The 20,281-nt window shown below is 40.3% G+C and overlaps 1 protein-coding gene across 3 annotated transcripts in view; it reads left to right on the top strand.

Moving 5' to 3' along the window:
* The window catches only part of TEAD4 (TEA domain transcription factor 4), a 58,898-nt gene extending 39,469 nt beyond the window's left edge, over positions 1–19,429 (top strand). For all 3 annotated transcript variants that reach the window (XM_068700640.1, XM_068700623.1, XM_068700631.1), the window contains 7 exons: positions 808–851; positions 2,013–2,068; positions 2,869–2,999; positions 4,269–4,442; positions 16,009–16,149; positions 17,164–17,316; positions 19,189–19,429. In XM_068700640.1, coding sequence (XP_068556741.1) covers positions 808–851; positions 2,013–2,068; positions 2,869–2,999; positions 4,269–4,442; positions 16,009–16,149; positions 17,164–17,316; positions 19,189–19,302 — 813 coding nt within the window. In that variant the 3' untranslated portion in view covers positions 19,303–19,429. The remainder of the gene's footprint in view (positions 1–807; positions 852–2,012; positions 2,069–2,868; positions 3,000–4,268; positions 4,443–16,008; positions 16,150–17,163; positions 17,317–19,188) is intronic.
* The last annotated feature ends 852 nt before the right edge of the window (positions 19,430–20,281 follow it).

The following is a 20,281-nucleotide window of genomic DNA, read 5'->3' as shown; positions in this document are numbered from 1 at the left end:
TTTTCTTTGTAGAGTAAATCTGTCATATGACTTCAAAAGTTTGAGTCTGATTCTTTGCTCACACTGATGCAAAATAACAGTGTTTTTATTTTATTTTATTTTATTTTATTTTATTTTATTTTATTTTATTTTATTTTATTTTATTTTATTTTATTTTATTTTATTTTATTTTATTTTATTTTATGACACAAGTGAAAGAATAATCAGAGATCCTCTGGGTATTCACCTTCCTGAAATATTTTTAGGTGTCTGTACCCCTTTCTTAGTCCAGGATCTTGGATAAAACGATTTGGGCCACCCTAACCCTTTCTCAAGCCCATCATTCCCAACCTCATTCTGAGTGTTTAGATCACAAATTGATGGCCCTTACATAACACCTTTAAGAGAGGAGGCCTCTCAGCATCCTACATTCTTTGTGTTGGACCTAGTAAGATTTGCTGAGCAGTGATTTCTGCCAAAATATTTCTGCAGTTTTCCTGGAGAAAATGGTCCATCCAAGAGGGGGAATCCCTCTGAAGATGGAAGTACAAGAATGTGTACATAGCATTTCACATTAAAAAACACTGTTGGGTCAGTTTCTTGCATGTCACTACCAGAACATGTAAAAAGAAAACCAAGACCAGTGAGCACCTCCACAAGTATTAAATCAAGAAAGTAGAATGAGTAAATCAAGAAGTGAATGAATGTAGCAAAGTCACATCTTTAAGTCTGTGAGCCTGCAGTTTCTTTCTTTAGACAGTGGCAAGTCTGGCTTTTTAACTCTGTCCTGAGAGTGATGACCATTGTCTGTATGTTGTTGTTTTGCAGTTTTGGCAAGGACCTTTGCCAGGCCAAGCTGGATCTTCTCAAGAGTGAGTATTCCTTCATCTGAGTGTCTAAAGCAGGTGCTTCCTTTATCCTCCTTGAGGAACACCATTAGCTATTTCAAGATTTATGAAATGCTAAGATAATGCGGTCTTTGTTCTCAGACAGATTCCGTAACAGTGGATCTGAGACTTAAATTAAGGTCCATAGTTGAAGGCAAACTGAGGGTCACAAGAGAGTCTTAAACAGATAAAACCCTATGTCTTCATAAACAAAAAACACAGACAGACTCTGAGCATTTGTAGAAATACAAACGGCACCAACAGCCTCATCCTTTACCCATCTCTGGCTGATCAAGGTAAAGGTGTTTGTATGAAATAAACAAATGACATGGATCCATCCAGTAGTTGGGTGTGTGCACTCTATCCAGAAGCTATCCATGGATCCATTGTCTCCCTTTTTGCTGGCACCCAAGCATGTGAACCCCAGAGGCTGCAACTCCACTCCGTTTGCTGTTGCAGGCCCCTCACTCACACACACAAACACACATGTATGTGCAAAAACACACACAGTGAATCGCTTTGGTAGGTGGGTTTAGATGCACAGTCCATCCAGTAGCTGGGTCTGGGTCTTCAATCTCCCTAGTTTGCCTCCCACAAAAATAAACACACACACATGAACTGGACTTACAGTCACCATCCAGGTTCCATCATTCATAATTCAGGTTGTTCTGCCTGCCGTTGTTCTGTGCTACTTTTGAGTGTGTGGAGACAAACTTTTTATCACGTAACTTAACAGGATATGTTTCTGTGAGCAATTTAAGCCACAGAAAGGACAAGTGGCTGGAAGGGATATGGTCTATGTTCTTCACCCTGGCTATGTGTTCTTGCTCTCTTCTGGTGCTGTTGTTGTTTGTGGAGCAGATCAGGGAACATACAGGCACAGGGAACAGATAGGAATAGATAGACTACTAGTATTAGATACTAATAGGCTATTGGTAACAGACACCAATAGGCTATTAATATGGGAAAAAGTGGTTTGTAGAAGAATAGAAGCCATTCTGGGAGAAATGAAAAGGGTTTGATTTAATCATCTAATCTGTGTAAACAGTTGATCAAGTGTCTTTTCCTTTTTTTTTTCCTTTTTATTTATTTATTTTTGGGTTATTTTCTTGTTATTTTTAACCATCTCTCTGTGTATATCTGTAGTGTGAAACCTTTTTCTCAACAACCATATGCTGTACAGCCTCCGCTGCCACTACCAGGTAGGTAAGAAAATGCAGTTCCTTGCTTTGAAATTCTGCTAACTTCAAAAATAGCTAACACTTAAAAAAATGATGCAGTTATTTTTTTAAAGTCTTTTTACCTACTGAAAAATTTTAGTGAGTCCAAAATTAATCTTATATGATTTCCCCTTATCACCATTTTCCATCCTTTTATTGAGAGAGCTGAAGCACTTTAATTTTGGTTTATTTAAATAAACACACACACACGCATTTTATCCTATTTTGGTTAGTTGTTTGGGTGTTTCTTTTCCTCATAGCTAAACATAAAATGAAAGCTTATGTATCTCTATTGCTCTTCCACCATGATGCATATACTACAACAATATTTTTTGTCATAACATGATTGCCTTTACAATTACTTATTAGATGGAACAATAAATGTCTTTTTCTTCTCAACATCCTCAGTTTGAGAAGTTAATGATCATGTTAATGGTATTGCTTCATTCTCTGATACTAAAACAGCCTATTCCTCTGCTCATTTAGGGCCCAGTCCAGGTCCTGTTAAAGTTGCTGAACATGTTTTCTCTGGTGTCAAAACCAGGTAGATTGTCTTTTACAGTCATGACAACCCTGACATTACTGTCTTAGCAGAGGGTGACTGAAAAGCCATTTAGAGTACATGTGGATTGAGAAACAACATGCGAATTGTGAATGATATTTCTGCATGATGAAGTTAGATGAAAATGTAATTAATCAGCTTTGACAACAGGTGCTTTTCTGGAAAGTTATTACCAACTTGTCTATTTCCAAATTTTGATACATAAATCTTGTGTATTTAGGGTTTGAGTCTCCTGCTGGTCTTTCCCCTTCACCATCAGTACCAGCTTGGCAAGGACGAAGGGTTGCTAGCTCCAAACTTTGGATGTTAGAATTCTCTGCATTCTTGGAACAGCAACAAGATCAAGATACAGTAAGATAAACACCTGACTTCCACCCCTCATTTATTTTTGATATTCAGGCAGCTTCTGCTCATTGTGGATGTGTTATACTACTGTATGTACATGGAAATAGTTGCTTCATTGCTCTACTGAGGATACGTCTTCGGGAAACAACCCAGTTAAAATAAATCTTTCTCTGAGAGGACAGAATTGCTTATAGCAATATAGCCAGCTCTGTGCCGTGTGCTTCTGGACTCCCTTTACAGGGTCATGGTTGTTCACATACCAGATATCGAGGCACTGACATCATAAGCTGGTGGAACAGGCCCTGCAGGGCTATTCTAGCTATCTTTTTCAGACTTGCAGTACAGATCCAACACCAGATGATGCTAAGATAACATGGAGCTACATAGTCTCCCTGGTGTGCTGAGAACTTAAATCTGGGGGCAACTGGGATGAATGTGAATCAGAGTGTTTCTGTGTTGCCACCTGTAAAATGGGAATAATAAGACTTGCTTGTCTCTCTGAAGTCTTGTGATATTGCGTATTGAGACACGTTGGTGATGGACCAGTTAACACTTCCTGCCCCTGAGACAGGATAACTGCAGTTCAGAAAAGATAGTAGTATTTGGCTGGTATCTTGCTGTAGGAATTTAGGCAGTTCTTCACAGGATAAGGAGCTTTGATGTTTATTGACTGAGTGATTTGTGACAGGTAGCATTCTGCATCTCAAGTCATTTCATACTATATAACAGTGGCATGAGGTAATGGTTTAGGACAAAATATAGGAAAAAAAACAATACACAATGTTTCAGAAGAAGCAAGAAGCATGAATGCATTGATAAGAAAGAAATAACAACATGAGCTAATATTAGCTGATATCTTTCTGCTAATTTTTCTGCTTTTTTAGAAAGTGCTGTCAAATTTTCAGTGATTCCAGTAGTCAGGCTGTGTTTGCCTGTTACTTCTGGATAAAGATGACAGAACAATTATTGTCATAGTTCTGGAGCGATGGTTTAGTGCGTAATGTGGGGGTACAGAGCTTTCTGTGTAATCACTCATACAGTTTTAGGCAGCATCCCCTTCTGTATACTGTTCATACACTCTGAATAGATTGATAAGTGAACTGCGTGCTTTCTGAGCATGAGGATATTTTAAAATGATCTTGTGAGCTTTTTGGTTTTCTGTGGTGGGATGGACTCTACCAGTTTGCTAAAGTGTCAGCTTTTCTCCCATGAAGAAATGTACGCTCAGAATGTACTGAACAATTTCCTAATTCTGTGTTTTTCTTCTTCTTGCAGTATAACAAACACCTGTTCGTGCACATTGGGCAATCAAGTCCTAGCTACAATGATCCCTATCTCGAGGCAGTGGATATCCGACAGATCTATGACAAGTTCCCTGAGAAAAAAGGGGGCCTGAAGGAGCTGTTTGAAAGGGGGCCAGCTAATGCCTTCTTCCTTGTCAAGTTCTGGGTAAGGGAAGGGCCCTTTGTAGGGTACCCATTTGCTATGAAATTCTCACTTTAAAGCTCATAGCTGTTAGAAGACTAGTAGCTCCAACAAATTTACACTGTGCAGAAGACTTAATAGAGTCACATCTGTCTTTGGGGATCTTTCCTCGATTGCACAAGGCCCTCATTCCAGCCTGGAGCAAGACATATCTTTCAGAGTGTCATTTGTAGAGTTCTTCTTGACTAGTGTCTGTGGAGTTTGGTAATTAGAATTTATTTATTTATTTATTTTGAATTTTTTATTTATGTATAAGAGAAGAATTCGGAGAAAATTCTTCTTTGTGTATGCATATGCATTCACTTCTTTCAGTGCTGAGTAAATTCTCAGTCAGAGGCAACATTTTTCCTTCTCTTCTCCTATCTAATTAGCTGGATTTTGTGTTATCCAAGTACCAATGATTTACAGATATGTATTGACTGCAGGCACAAGGATAGACAAAAGACAAGAGGGACATATTATGAAATTGGATTATGTTGTTAATATACTACTGAGTTTACTTATGGTAAGCTGGCAGAAATCAGCCTGGCAAAAAACTATGTACTCAATTTGGCATGGATAGAATTTTCATGAGTTAGCTTAAATTTGCAAAAATCTGTGCCATTGTGCTTCAGGATACAAATAAAATAGTTTTGATGATCAATATTATTACAGATATTACACAATTAAAAATAATATGAGCTTGGGGCAGTTGCAAGCTAGATGGCTGAGGGAATGTGTAATGAGATTTGAAGTTTTTCACCTTGAACTTACCACTTATGATTCAACCCCAGGTCAGAAGTGAGATGATGAGAAATGATCTTCCATATCTCATACTCTTCAAACGAACTGGAATTACAAAGCCTCTTAACTATTGCTTTCAGGAGAAAGAGGAGTTAATTTAAGTGCCTTGATGTGTCTTCCCAGCTGTCCCAAGCCTGGCCTTTCCAGAACTGAATTGGAGAATGCTGGCTAGGAGTCTGCTGTTCAAGTGTCTGGTATTTTTCCTTGGAGACACATCATTTTTATTGCCCTAGATTGTGTACTACTGAGCTGTATTGGTAATGGGATTAGCCTCAGTCAATATACAACAAAGCCTGCTTGAGAAAGTTGAAATAAAATGTAAAATACCAGCCCTATTTCCCTGTGGATGGCAGATACTTGGGAGAGACAGCAGCATCTTGCTGGAAAGGGTCTCCTTTGACAGATGTCTGGGTAGTAAATGCCCTACTAAGAACTGTCTGAGAAAGGAAACAGAAGTCTGATGTGACAAAAGAAAGGAAAAGCTAAGAGGGAATAGCTTCTAAGAAGAGGTCCTTGCAGAAGTAGGAGCAGCAACAAAGCTTAGGTGCTTTGTTCTGTAGGGATCACATATTAGCGCTTGTGTCAAGGTGAAGAGGATTGGCTCTTCTGTGGTATCACTTGGAAGTGCTTTGGAAGTTTTCCAAGAACAAAACAAAACAAAACAGGGAATCATAGACTCATAGAATAGGAGCTTAGAGGGAGATGTTAACTAGACAGAATAAAACACTCTGAATTCCTTGACTTAAGGGGAGAAAAATCACAATGAACTTGTGATCTAGTGCAACTGTGATTTTATTTATCTAAACAGTTAGCATACTTTTGTGCTTGTGGGGTTTGCTTTGGAAATTTTGCTTCTTTTTAATAACAAGGGTAAATGTGGCATACATACCATGTCAGACCAATTTGAATCAGGCTTTTAAGGACTTACATGTTGCAATGTCATTGAGTTGGCCCTCACTGGGCCCACATGGGGTGTCTGGTGTTCAGAGAGTATCAACTCATCGAAACTTGGTTTGCATAAAGAGATATGACATAGGATTTGAAGAATCTTTCCTCTACTGTCCGTGGTACTATACATGATGCCCTGGGGGTCTACATTTGTACTCTTCACAGCAGTGATATTTCTGATTTAATATTTTGGCTTTCTCACTTGTTTTTTGGTACCTTTGCATTGTTGAGTCCTGTCTGGAGTTGATATCAGGTTTTATTGGTGGAAACACTGAAGGATGTTGCTTACAAGTAAGCTTACAAGTAAAGTCATTGATTGAATAAAATCAAATAGGGTTTTTAAGGAGTAAATAATTCTGTCTTGTATTTGTTTCTCAGAGTAGTAAGGGGATGAAAGCATGACTCCTGCTGCCATTATTCTGGATGAAAGAGGGTTGGGGCACTTTTATGATTTGTATTGTGCTTTACAGGTATGCTTACTTACGTTAATCCTGTTGTAAGATTTCAGCTAGGATCTCTAAGGTAGCATAACAGAAGAAATTATTATTTTTTTTAATCTTTTTTTTTTTTTTTAATCCAAAGCTTTTTACTGGAAAACTTTGAATTCAGTCTTCCGATGTGCTTCATATGTTGTGGTAGTTCAGTCTTATACTTAATCAAAGCACATGAGCCATGACTGTAATGCACTGTGCCACATTTATAATGGGAATTTGTGAGTTTTATGTATTGCAATAGATGGTGCAACTCAGCCCACAACAGAGACCAGCTGTGACATTATGTTCGTATTTCCAAATATGGAAGTGTGGGCTTGACCAAAGGTTTTACAGGCTCTGGGCAAGAGCAAAAAGTGTTCTTGTTTTCAAAAGTTCATTTTTGCCACACCTCACCCTCCCTAAACAAACGCTTTTCATAGATAAGACAATGTAATTAAAAAAAAAGTTTTTCAGAAAAAAATGAGATTTCAGCTGAGATTTTTATATATCTTTGCATCTTTATATCTCTGTAAACAGTATATGATAGAGTATTTTTTGGATTTTATTCTCTGATTGCTCTGAAAAGCTGTATGAGTACACTGATGTCCAAAGGTGCTGGATAAAGCAATTGCTATACTATTGAATTCATAGTTCTGTTCATTTGTTTGTTTTGTTAAGTTAAAAGTCTTATCCAAAAGCAACTTACTGATAATCTAAAATTGGATGGGTAATTAAATACTTATTAAGGTATGTTTTGAGACATGCAGATAATGTATGTATTTTTCAGAGGTTCTGAACTGAAATGGTGGTTGCAGGTGGCAAAGATTTACAAAAAAAAATCAAGACACTGAATAAATTGTTTTTGTATTTATGCAGTTTTACACCTGAAGAACCTGAGTCAGGAAACTGCCAGTACTGCACTATGAAGTGAATATATTCAATGATCTGTTGTGCACTGGAAGCCTAACTCCGAACACTAGGTCTGAGATTTCTTGACATTTCACAGGAGATAGTAGAACTGAGATATAGAGTTCACATTTATTCAGTGGTGCTTTAAATTATTTATATAATAGCTAAGTGTTAAAAGTTTACTAATTTGAAAGATAAGCAGTGTTCGCAATTCTTCCTTGATTTTGGCTTTGAAAGCCTGGTACAATGAACTAACTCTTTGACTTGGATTGGCAGGTTGTGTATGATATCTCAGTGACATTTCTCCGTGCTCCAAGTGCATTCTAGCACACAACAATGAATGTGAGACATTTGCCTTCCAACACATAGGCAGTGGCAGCTCTGCTCTTTTCCAGTGTAATATTATCTCTACCACCTGTTACTTGTTTCTCCCCATGAACTCCTCCTAAATTCATCGTTATTAATAGTTTGGGGAAGAGGAGTTTTCAGGGCTTTGCACATTAGTAGAATGGTGCACTTGCATCTTAAAGCTTTCAGAAGTTGTGCAAATGACTAAAAGATTGAAGGAAAATGAGGAAAAAAAAAAAGAAAGAAACAAAGAAAGAAAGAAATTCGGGATAGGCAGTACTTTGTCCAGAGCAGACATCTGCATTGGGGTATTATCAAGGGAATTGCTTAGGAGACCTTTCCTGTCAATGGTGAAAACATGTAATAATTTCTCATCAGTGATAGGCAACTCGAATCAGTCAAATCACTGTGTGGTTTCTTTCCATTAAATGAATTATACTTTAGTGGAAGGGACTGGAGGGGTGGGCTAGAGTGCATGTCCTGCACTTGGCTTCTCTCCTCTCCCAGGCAAATCCAGTCAGCACAGCAGCAGTGCAAATTCCCTTTGTCACCTTGTCCTGTATGCTTTATGCCTTCCATCCTGATTTTTAAGATTTTTTTTTTTTTTTTTTTTTGAGAATGGATCTGATCTGACAGTGCATTAATTTCACCTGCAGCCAACAGCAACACCTCCTAACATCTGCTAGCTTATGTAAGGGGTCTCTATGTCAATCAATGACACTTTTTTCACCAATGTTATTCCCCAGAGTGTTCAACAGAACAGATATTGTTGGCAGCAAAAAGCACATTGAATTGCTGAGGCAATCTGTCCGCTGGGTGTTAAAATTACACAATCCTTGGTGGCTAGCTAAGTCATAGCTAACCTAATTGTTGGCAAGACCTTCTGCAATTTTTGTCTATCTCTGGAACTGCCATCTTGCACCCTTCTTGGAGGTAGTGGCACACATTTTGAAACATTCTTAAAGAATTGCTTACCATATGCCTTTCCATTGACCGTGGGACATGTGTGCAAGGTATTGTCAAGCTATGGTTTCTCACAACATTTACTACAACTTGGACTCTTGTCCAGTTACTGCTTTTCAAAACCTCAGATAAGCTGAAGACTGATTCTCAAAGGTCACATTTCCCTTTGTGAAAAGTTTCTGAGAAATTTTGATTCATAGCCTTATCCTAGCAGGAATGAGGCCTTTCTCAGTAATCAGTTACGAAACTCACTCCCACCAAAGATCAGACAAAAAACTTAGTGTTGTTAGGACACTGTACAATGCCAACTTTTCTGTAAGTGTTTCTTTCCTGGGGTTGTAGTTATTGAGTAATAAACACAGGCTCATCTAAACTGTTTGCGGCAGAGCTGCTAAGAACTCAGACCACCAAGACGATTTTTTAAAAGAAAAAAAAAAAGTAGTACTAGCCTTGTTCAGGATTATTATGCCTTTCCCCAAATAAATCCATTTTCTTCTGTCTAGATTTTTTTTTTTGCATTTAAAAAATTGCTTTCTTCTCCATAAAGGAGGAAATCTCAGATGTTAGCACCAAAACAGGCAGATCAACTCTCTTGAACACAATCTGTAGATCTCTGAGACCTATTTCCACAGACACCTCAGTGACTGTAATTTCAGCATATTTGGAATTCAACAGGCAAGCTGAAGACGAGTATGTCATCTCTGCTGAGCTTGCACAGTAAGCTGAATGCATTCCAGACACATCAGATTGTTGCTATGAGCTGGCTAAAGTGTGCACACCTTTTTGCATCTGGAATTTCTTGGACAGAAGGCAAGAGCCCTGACTTTTTCAGATAAAGTAGTACGGTCCAGTCAGTGGCTCATCAATCACATATAGCTTGTAATATGTCTCTTGTATTTATTCTTCTTTGCCCTTGAAGAAATGTGAACAGCTGTTTGAATGCTGACAGCACCCAACCAGCTTAAATGTTGCTTCTGCTCCTGCTGCAATGACACCATGTTGCTAGCAGTGGCTGCTAGGAGCCTGGGGGACAAGGCAACTCATCCCATTGGGTGGGGTCTTTCTTAAATCCCGACTGTCTTTCCTTTGGCTGCCTAGGATGGAGTAAGGAATGTATTCAAGAGTTATCTCATGATTTGTTGGATATGCTAGTGTATTTGCCACTAAGGAGCTCGGAGACCTAGGTTCTAGCCTCCAAGTCTGAATCACATTTAGTGTTATGTCTTCAAGAAGTCCATGCATTCCCAGACTATAAAGTGAGGACTGGCCTCCCCACTTGATGAATTGATGGGGAAATTAATTCACTCTAAGTTATAATTAATATTATTGCCTTGTATCTTTGAGGCATGGAATGTACTGGACAGACCTTCCTCTGCTTGGTTTCATACTTGGTACATTCTGGGCAGAGAGAAATGTGAGCAGGCACAGGAAGAGGTGTGATTTGGCACTAACTTTTGTTTAGAGGAAGAAACACTGGAAGTGAAGAGAAAGGAAGAATCCTTTCCCCAAAGTGACAATATGGTTTTGATTCATGTTGATGAGGAGCTCATAAGAATCTAGGCATGGAGTCTGTATCATTTTCAGATGATAAGTTAAAAGCAATATTTTTTTTGGTCATTAGAGATTCTATTATATGAAGCAAGATTTTGCCCTTGTGCAATCATGGGAAGTGTAACTGCATCCATTAGGGATTCATTAGGGATTAGGGATATCAACCTGACTGTCCACTTGATACTTGAGGTTAGATTGGCTATGGCACATGTCATTGTTTTTTTTTCCCCTCAATTGTCATCTCCCTTTGGAAGTAATAATCCCTGTAGGAGGGAAAACTAGTGTATTGGGATTCGACTCCTGAGCTGCTGTGATTCTTTGGCCTTATATTTACATATAGAATCACAGAATAATTGAGGTTGGAAGGGTCCTCTGGAGATCATCTAGTCCAACATCCCTGCCAAGGAGGGTCACTTAGAACACATTGCACAGGATTGCATCCAGGTGAGTTTTGAATATCTCCAGAGAAGGAGACTCCACAGCGTCCATGGGCAACTTGTTCCACTGCTCCCTCACCCTCACAGTAAAGATGTTTTTCCTCATATGCAGATAGAACTTCCTGGGTTTCAGTTTGTGCCTATTGCTTCTCATCCTGTCACTGGGCACTGCCAAAAGGAGTCTGTTCCCACTGTCTTGACACCCCTCCCTACAGGTATTTATACACATTGATGAAATCCCTTCTCAGCCTTCTCTTCTATAGGCTAAACAGGCACAGCTCTCTTACTGTCCTTGTAAGAGAGTTGCTCCAGTCCCTTCATGATCATAGTAGCCCTCTGCTGGACTTGTTCCAGTAGCTCCATGTCCGTCTTGTACTGGGGAGCCCAGAACTGGACGCAGAACTTCAGGTGTGGCCTCACCTGTGTTGAGCAGAGGGGGAGGGTCACCCTTCTCAACCTGCTGTCCACAGTCCTCTTGATGCAGGCTAGGATCCCATTGGCCTTCTTGGCCACAAGGGCACACTGCTGGCTTATGGTTAACTTGTTGTTAACCTCCAGGTCCCTCCACAGAGCTGCCAGCAGTATCCGTCTGAGGTGTTGCAGCTCCATTCTGCTACAAACATGAATCAAAGTCCTCAGCCAGCTGCTGCTCTCGTTCCCTAGAGTTGATGAGATTTCACGTATGTTTTTTTTTTCATTGTGTTTATCCCCCCCAGCCCGAGATATAGCTGAACACTATTGTGAAGGACTCCTAGTCTGGTTCCTCTTTTGAGAAGAAAAGGAATTAATCTTAATTCAGACAGCTGGAGTATAGGTCAAATAAACCAAATAAGCAATACAGTTAGCTGCCTTGACATCTGGCCTGAATGCCAAACCCAGAGAGTGGTGGTCAATGGCTCTATGTTCAGTTGGAGGCTGGTGAAAAGTGGTGTCTCTCAGCGGTTCATCCTGGGACCAGTCCTGTTTAATATCTTTATCAATGACATAGACAGTGGTATTAAGTGCACCGTCAGCAAGTTCATAGATGACACCAAGCTGAGTGGTGCAGTCAGTACAACAGAAGGAAGGGATATCATCCAAAGGGACCTGGACAAACTTGAGAAGTGGGCCCATGTAAATCTAATGAAGTTCAACAAGTCTAAGTGCAAGTTGCTGCACCTTGGTCAGGGAAATCCCAGGCATGAGGACAGACTGGTAGAAGAACTCATTTAGAGCAGCCTTGCAGAGAAGGACTTGGGGGTGCTGGTGGATGGAAAGCTGACGAGCTGGCAGTGTGCACTTGCAGCCCAGAAGACCAACTGCATCCTGGACTGCATCAATAGAGGTGTGGCCAGCAGGTGGAGGGAGGTGATTGTCCCCCTCTGCTCTGCCTTTGTGAGGCCCTACCTGAAGTGCTGCATCCAGGTCTGGGGCCCCCAGCACAAGAAAGATGTGGACCTGTTAGAATGAGTCTGGAAAAGGGCCACAAAGTTGATCCGAGGGGTGGAGCACATTTCATATGAAGAAAGGCTAAGAGAGCTGGGGATGTTCAGCCTGAAGAAGAGAAGGCTCTGGGATGACCTTACTGCAGCTTTTCAATATTCAAAGGAAGCTTATAAAAAAGATAGAGAGCAACTTTTTGCTTAGATAATGATAGGACAAGGGGGAGTGGTTTTAAACTAAAAGAGGAGTGATTTAGATTAGAGGTTAGGAGGAAATACTTCTCTCAGAGGGTGGTGAGGCAATGGAACAGGTTTTCCAGAGAGGTTGTGGAGGCTCCATTCCTGTAGGTGTTCAAGACAAGGTGATCTAGTGATCTCGTAGGTGGCATCCCTGGCCTTGACAGGGTGGGGGGGCGGGGGGGAGGAGGAAGGAGGGAGGGAAGGTACATTCTATGATGCTACAATAAATTAGCATTGTGGTAACTCAATAAAAACCCAAGCCAGAAAAAAGTAACATTGCTTCTCTCTAATACATGTGTATTGGTAGTGCAAATGAGGTATCTGCATAAATACAGTGGGGAAAATTAGATGGCAGTGACTGCTTTGTGAACTTAACAATTCACTATGCAACCTGAATTATGATCAAGCCTGTAATGCTTGCGCCTTGCTCCTATTAAAACTGGTTCTACCAGGTAAAAGTTGGCCTGGATTTGTCTACATATGCTGCTCAAGTTTTGACAGACTGTGGAAGTGTAACACTGCATAAAATATTTGCTGGCTTTGTACAGCTATCACCTGATAAACCAGAGGATGTTCGTGGTATAGTGGCATGTAGGAGATGATGAGTTTAGGAAAACATAAAGGGTTGAGTGCATAGCTGGTGCAAACTGGTGTGGATGTGTTATAAATAGCGCTAAGCAGGTTTACAGTGGTTGAAGATTTGTCACTATTTCAGAGGGAGACATTCTACTTAAAAGAGGGGGTTGGAGAGAAGAGGGAATTATAGAAAAAAAAAGTAAACCATTTTGACAAATGGATTTTCTTTCATCATAGTCTGTGGTGTGAATGACACAAATATTAAGGATATTTGTAGAAACTGTGGGCAACACCTTGTATTTTGAAGGGTGATTTGTGATCATGTATTTAAATACTGTGCTGTTATGCTCTCAATTAAGAAAACAAGCAGATTGAAAGCTGTATATCCATCCCTAATGCTTCCAGCATTGACTCTAGAACATTAGCCTGTCCTGTCATCTTGCCTGGACTGAATATTTGTACTGCTAGAATTATCTGGATGCTACAGCTGCTTGTCTATGAGATATTCCAGGAGATGCACTGCTCAATGTACTTTATGAAAAACCTGTCCAAAATCTGTCTTTCTGAGTTTGTACTTTAACAAAAATTCATGATAATTGGATTTTATTGGATTGTTGGCTTGGATTTTCTGTGATATCATTGTCAAACGGAGATGGTAGTTCTTCTCTAGGTGGAAATATGCATGCACAAATGCAGAGTAGCAGCAATGTCCCAGTGTTGTGCTAAATGGTAAATGGAACTGGATTTTCTGAAATAAATGAGGAGATTTTTTTTTTTATTTTTTTTTGCTGTCATCTCTTCATCCTTCATATGCCTGAGGTGGCAAGTTAACAGCTAGGGGAATTGGGCTGTAAAGAAATACTGCACATTACTACGACTGCTCTTCCTGTTAGTGCCTTTGTCATCACTACTGGCAATACCTCTGTGAGGTGGGAGCTGCTGGTGAGTGGAAGTACAGGAAAGTTTCAGCCTGATTGTGCAGAGCCAAAACTTAACTTGAAAGGAGTGGCAACAAAAAGGCTTCTAGCAGGTTTCTAGGTCCCGCTATAGTTGCTCAAACCCAGCATTTACTAGTAGAAGCAGATGTGCCTTCTGCTTTCCCCATTGCTGCCCATCCTCCCAACACACATTGTCTGAATATACACAAGTGGTATTGAAACAAGTCAAGGAAGTGATCGATCCCATGAAGAGCTAGCTGAGTAATTCCTCAATGACTTTTGTACTACAACTACACAAAAGTTTGTGCCAGTACAAGAAGAATGAGAGGGCATGAGGTACTGAGGTACAGATTCCCAATGTGTGTTGCTATCAAAACAGGCAGCCTTAGTTTTCATGTATGCATGCCTCTTCCAGCCCGTATAGCTTTGTGAGGATCCAAATGAGCTTTCTTGTCTGACTGAAAACTATCCTACCAAAACCACAACAAAATTAAAAAAACTGTTTTGGCTGTGATTAGTTTTCTCATTTGACTTAATCACAGACTCGTACAATTGCTAATGGTAGCACAATGGCAGCAGTAGGCTTGTGTTGCTGCAGATGGGGAGAAGGCTGGATTGGCACTTTCTATCAGCAGCACAGATGTAGATTGACTTAAATCTTTTTTGAAATTGCTACTTCAGAGAAATAAGTTAACAGTATTATCTCGTAATAGAGAAGAGACAGGTATTGTATATGGCATAGAAAAAGGACATTCATTACGAATGTCCTTTTCTCCATCTGGAGAATGGAGATTCTCCATTTCCAATGTTAGTGTTGCTTGTCTTAAGTCTTACTCTAGTTCTCAGGTGAAAACAATCATCACTGACATCAGCTAAGAAAACCACACTAGAATCACATCAAATACAATCCTATTCATGCTGTATCCACTGTAGCAGGAATACAATTTCTACAGTTTCCTGTTTCCCGCAGTTCAGCAGGAAGAATAGACTAGGCTGAAACAGCCTATGGGGACTGATCATTGCTTTTCTGCTGAAGTAAGGTAGCACCTGGGCTTATAGAGTACAGAGATCTACCCTCTTAGTATTGAAACGGAGGAAGCTGAACTGGATATTCCCACACACCCTTTGTGTTTTCAAAGTGTAAGTGAATGTCACTTCTTTTCTTAAATGTAGTTTGAATGACCCCCAGTGGACTCTTTAGAGAACCACGATTTTAATGAGCTAGGTCCCAACATGAGGCTTCAGTTGGCCAAACTTAGGCACCCACATTCCCAAACTGTGGCTACTAATGAAGATGGGTTTGTATTCAGGTGGAACTGGGCTGGATCCTTGAACCACCTACATTCTTTATGTTGCATCCTATTTAATTACATTCTTCAAATCACTGTACCTGAGCACAGCATGCGCGCGTGTGTGTGTATTCACACACTCCTTCTCCCTGCTCTATCTCTTTCCATGCATTTGTAGAGTGAAAGAACTTTATTCCAGTTAGTCTACCCTTATTTTTCCTTCTAAGTGAAGCAGCCCAGTCTAGCCTATCCGTTGCATTGCTCTGACTCTACAATGCCCTCCTGTCTGCTCTCCAGATGCTTTGTGTACCTCCATGTTGTTCTCTCACTGCCTTGTTATGGTAAATATCAGCTAAAGCAAGAGGCCATGCCATACATTTTTGATGTTCAAATTTTAATGTTCATATTTTCCCCAAATATGTACAAATTCCTACCAAGTTTTTCTGAAGAAGTTTTTGAAGTTCCCAACTGGATTTTAGTGTATACTCTTCAGATTTCTCCTGCTTGCTTGATGCACATTGATCTGCTTTGGAGCTTTGGACAGTCCTGGCTAAGCAAAATCCATTCAGGTAATGGTAAAAAAAAACCACACACACAACAGGTACTTGATAATCATCTATTTTTCCTTTGTTTTTATTTTTTTACTTTTGGCAGGCTGATTTGAACACCAACATTGAAGATGAATCCAGATCTTTCTATGGTGTTTCCAGCCAATATGAGAGCCCGGAAAACATGGTCATTACCTGTTCCACTAAAGTGTGTTCCTTTGGAAAGCAGGTGGTGGAGAAAGTGGAGGTAGGGAGCAGACCTTTGTGTGCAAGGTCCTCTGGCTGCTGTTCTGTCACTTCAAGTATTTGCATGCTGCATATATCTAAAGGTGAAATATATCCCATGCTTCCCACCAGGGAGATGGATGCCATAGATTATTATTTTGGAGATGTGCAAAATTGTTCCAGCCTTCACCATGGCATTTTCAGGACTTTATGGAAGGCCTCATATTGCTTGATGCTTTTTCTTTAAATCTCAGTTTCTGAAGACTTGTGAATATGTAAGACTTTCAGGTGATTATCTGGATTTTCTGGGGAGCAAAAAAAACTAGGAAACCTGGACTTCTGTTTTGTAGTCCTGAAAGGTGAAAACAGATCACAGACTATGGTAATTAGTGAATAGACTGTAATCATTTGCAGACTATAGTCTTACAATTTTTGGAGGCTTATCTCAGTGCTTGCATACTTACAGCTCTAGCAACAGTGAAACTGCACAATTATGTGTATAACTGCTGTTGAAGAGACGTTTTCTGATACCACATTCAGCTGCTAAGAGAGCTGCTCTGACCTGCTTCCTGCTGCTGTCTTTCTCAAAGCAGCAGCCGTGTGCAGAACACCAGATGTTCTGGTGTCAGCAGTCAGTTCAAGCTATGTTCTTTCCCAAGACTCATCTCCAGTCATATGATAGACATGCCTGGAGTCTGGTTATGGATTTTCATGATAGGTTATTTAGGTCAGGGAAAGGTTTCATGGTGTATGTGAAAGGAAATCAAGCTCTTGAGGTGAAAGGATGTAAAGGGCATCTAAGAGTCTGCTATGAAATGAAACAAACAAGCATCAGTTTCTGTTCAATGGAAGAGGAAATATACAGGAGCTAAGATGTGTATGTAAACCAAAAAAATCCCACTGTGTAAGGCTGTCCAGAAACTCTCAAAAGGAGGAGCCTTGAAAAAGTCATTGTTTTTTTTTTTTTTCTGTTCTGAGTCCTTTTATGTGATTGTTATTGATGTGACATATGCCCCTTTTCTATTTTACATTGCAGACAGAGTATGCACGGTATGAAAATGGACACTATTCCTATCGCATTCACCGTTCCCCTCTTTGTGAATACATGATAAACTTCATTCATAAACTCAAGCACCTTCCTGAGAAGTATATGATGAACAGTGTGCTGGAGAACTTTACTATCTTACAGGTGGGACTTTGAACTGTTTTCGTTGGAGCTTGGAAACATGTAAGCCCCATGCAAGAGTTCACTGTTGTGAGTCAAAGCAGATTCCTTTTACAGCTCAGCATCTAATTGTAGTTAGTGTTTCTCATGTGTATTGCACCTCAAGACAGGAGCTCTAGAGATCGTAGGTCATGCAGAGAAGCAGTAGAATTTGAGAGGCCTGCATAACAGGGAAAATAAAAGACAGATAAAGGGAGAATTGATGAGGCAGAGACATACAGTAAGGAGAAGGATGCGAAGACATAGTGAAGAAAGTACTCATTCCACTATTAGGTGGACATTGAGGTCCTATCTGTGCCCTGGTACTTTTTGCAAGTTAATAAAGCAAGAACACTGTTAAATGACTATATAATTTTGTCATGAGGAGAGTTCTTCACCCAGGCCTGGTAGGAAAAAAGAACAAACAAAAAAAGTTGTTTTCTCAGTACCATCCTGAACCCTGAAAGAATATTAAGGCAAGTAAAGGAAGAGACATGTTAGGGGAAGCTCTATGACACATTCATGAATCACTGCAACCTCTAGGTAGTGTAGTACTACAAGGCTACAGTAACTAGATTGCATTAGTGCCTGTAGTATACCAGGAGTCTTTCCTGGCTCGGATGCAGCCTAAATTTGGGAAAAGGGCAAAGTCATCCTAGAAGGTGGATTATCCTAGTGGACTGTGAGTTCTGTGCTCGCCTCTACAAGATGTGTCTCAGATCTTTGCCCAGAAAACCTGAAGTTGGGTAAGTGGAAGAGATTCTACAGGCTGCAAAGAAGGGAAATCAAGTGGTGTTTATTCCATTCTCTGGAGGTGCTGTGGCTCTGATTTGTGGCTCATGTATCTTGGCTATAAAACAAAGTTAATAATATCGTTATACATCCGAGGGTATGAGGTAAAGGAGGCTTTACTCTTTTATGTTTCTGCTAAGCTCTTTAGCATCTGGAAGAAAAGATAAGTATAAATGCTAAGGGTTTTTTTAGATGAGCAAAGGCATGAAGTGGGCAGGGACAGAGAGATTGAAAGCATGTATGCTGTCATTTATACTGAGAAATGCTGTAACTGCTTTCTGCATGTGTCATTCCACATTTAGGCCAGTGCTTGCTATAAATTTAGTGAACAAAATTGTCATATATTTATACTTCATCTGGAGCTTTATGTTTTCAGTAATCTCATGTCCTTTTCTCACCTCCTGTCACAGAGAGGCATATCTCATGTGAGTGCGAGCACAGCCTTTTTTTATATTACCTTTGTAGTCCTGCAGTCCTGCTTCCTGAACAGCATGCTGAGAATTTTCTACCCCTGACTGGGGAGCTGAAAAATGGTTGCTCTTAATATCTCCTGTAAAATGAGATATACTCTCTAATTCTCATGGTCTGTGCCTACCACTGACAAGCAGGATCAGACGGTGGGAAAGAATTGTTCATGGCTGTAGTATACCATCACATGAGCAGGAGTGGATGTGCAACAGGAGATGGCCTCTCTAAACCCAACAAACAGAGCAAAAATACTTTTCTGCAGATCCCTTCTCTGATGAAATCTGTAACACCAGGGGTGGGGAGTAGAGTGGACCTGCTTCCACTTGGGTGGTTGCTGCTTGGTCACAGCTTTCTATTCTCCTCTGTAGACTCTGCTCACCTCCCTGTCTCTTCACTGCATTGTAGCCCTGCTGCTGCAAAAGTGCTTCCCTTGGGGGTGTGTGCACATAGATTAGGGCATGTGGTGGCTGAGTTGTGCATCATTCCTATGGTTCTGTTCTTTGCTTATTAATGACTTTTTGCTCTATGTGTTGGAATATGTAAGCAGAGAAACAGCAGATGCCATCTCAGCTTCTGTCTTCTTCCTTTTCTGTCTAGGTTGTGACAAACAGGGACACACAGGAGACCTTGCTGTGCATAGCATATGTTTTTGAGGTGTCAGCTAGTGACCATGGTGCCCAGCATCACATCTACCGGCTGGTGAAGGACTAGAGACTTATCTGCCCTGAGTCATCCATGGGATGCATGCCTGAGGAAAAAGCCCATGCTTGAAAATCCCTTGTTCCCTCATACCAAACTGAAAAATAAACTGCAGATACTGTGTATTTTCAGAAAAGCACCTCTGAGCAGTTCTATGATTCGCAGTGTCAAATAAGTTTGTATCTCCAGGTTTGTGCAAATAGGGAAAAGTCTTGGAGTCAAAGAAGCAGACAAATAACGGCTTAAGTGTTTCACCCAAACAGCATCCTCTGGAATGTATTCCTCACACTGGAACCAGCCCTTAGAGCACACAGTAGGTGTGACTGAGCACATAGAAAGAGCAGTGTGCATGTTACACCGGGTCTGAGTGTGTGCACACATGTATTCATTTGTAGGTCAACACATGCACAGACATGCTTACCATGCATTTGCATAGATGTATGTTCATTTAGACATGCATGGGAACATGCATGTGTGTTGAGAGTTCACATAAAAACTACACATCTGCCTGGATAGCTGTCCACCTCAGTAGATGAACAGTTACAGGCTCATTCAGCCTTCCTTCTGTTAGAGGCTAGACATAGTTTCTATCTCTTCTATGCATGATGATGAGAGACCAACCATTCTTTTGCCTTTAAAGCTGGCCTTTAAAATGCTGTTGTGCTTAGAAAACTTCGTGTGTTAAACCATGTTGTCTTGCCCAGCTGATTTCCTCCATGTGTCAGGTCTGCTGTCTTGACTGACTAAAATAACTCTTGATAATTTTGCTTCAGTTTTCCCCATGCAGTTAGCACTGCTCAGGGAGCTAGAATCTGCTCTTTTCTTGTGCAGAAGTAAAATAATTGTTTACAAAGATCAACTTGTTACACCTGTTGGTTGCAGACAGTGAGGTGCACAAGTATTACCAAGAATGCCATTTGGCCAGCAAATCACAGGAAAAATATGAGAGAGAATAGTAAAAAGAGGTTATCTTTCCACGTTTCAAAGGCAA

This window comes from Anas acuta, chromosome 1 (genome assembly GCF_963932015.1).
Source record: "Anas acuta chromosome 1, bAnaAcu1.1, whole genome shotgun sequence".
Lineage (NCBI taxonomy): Eukaryota > Metazoa > Chordata > Aves > Anseriformes > Anatidae > Anas > Anas acuta.
This window is presented reverse-complemented; position numbering and strand designations above follow the sequence as displayed.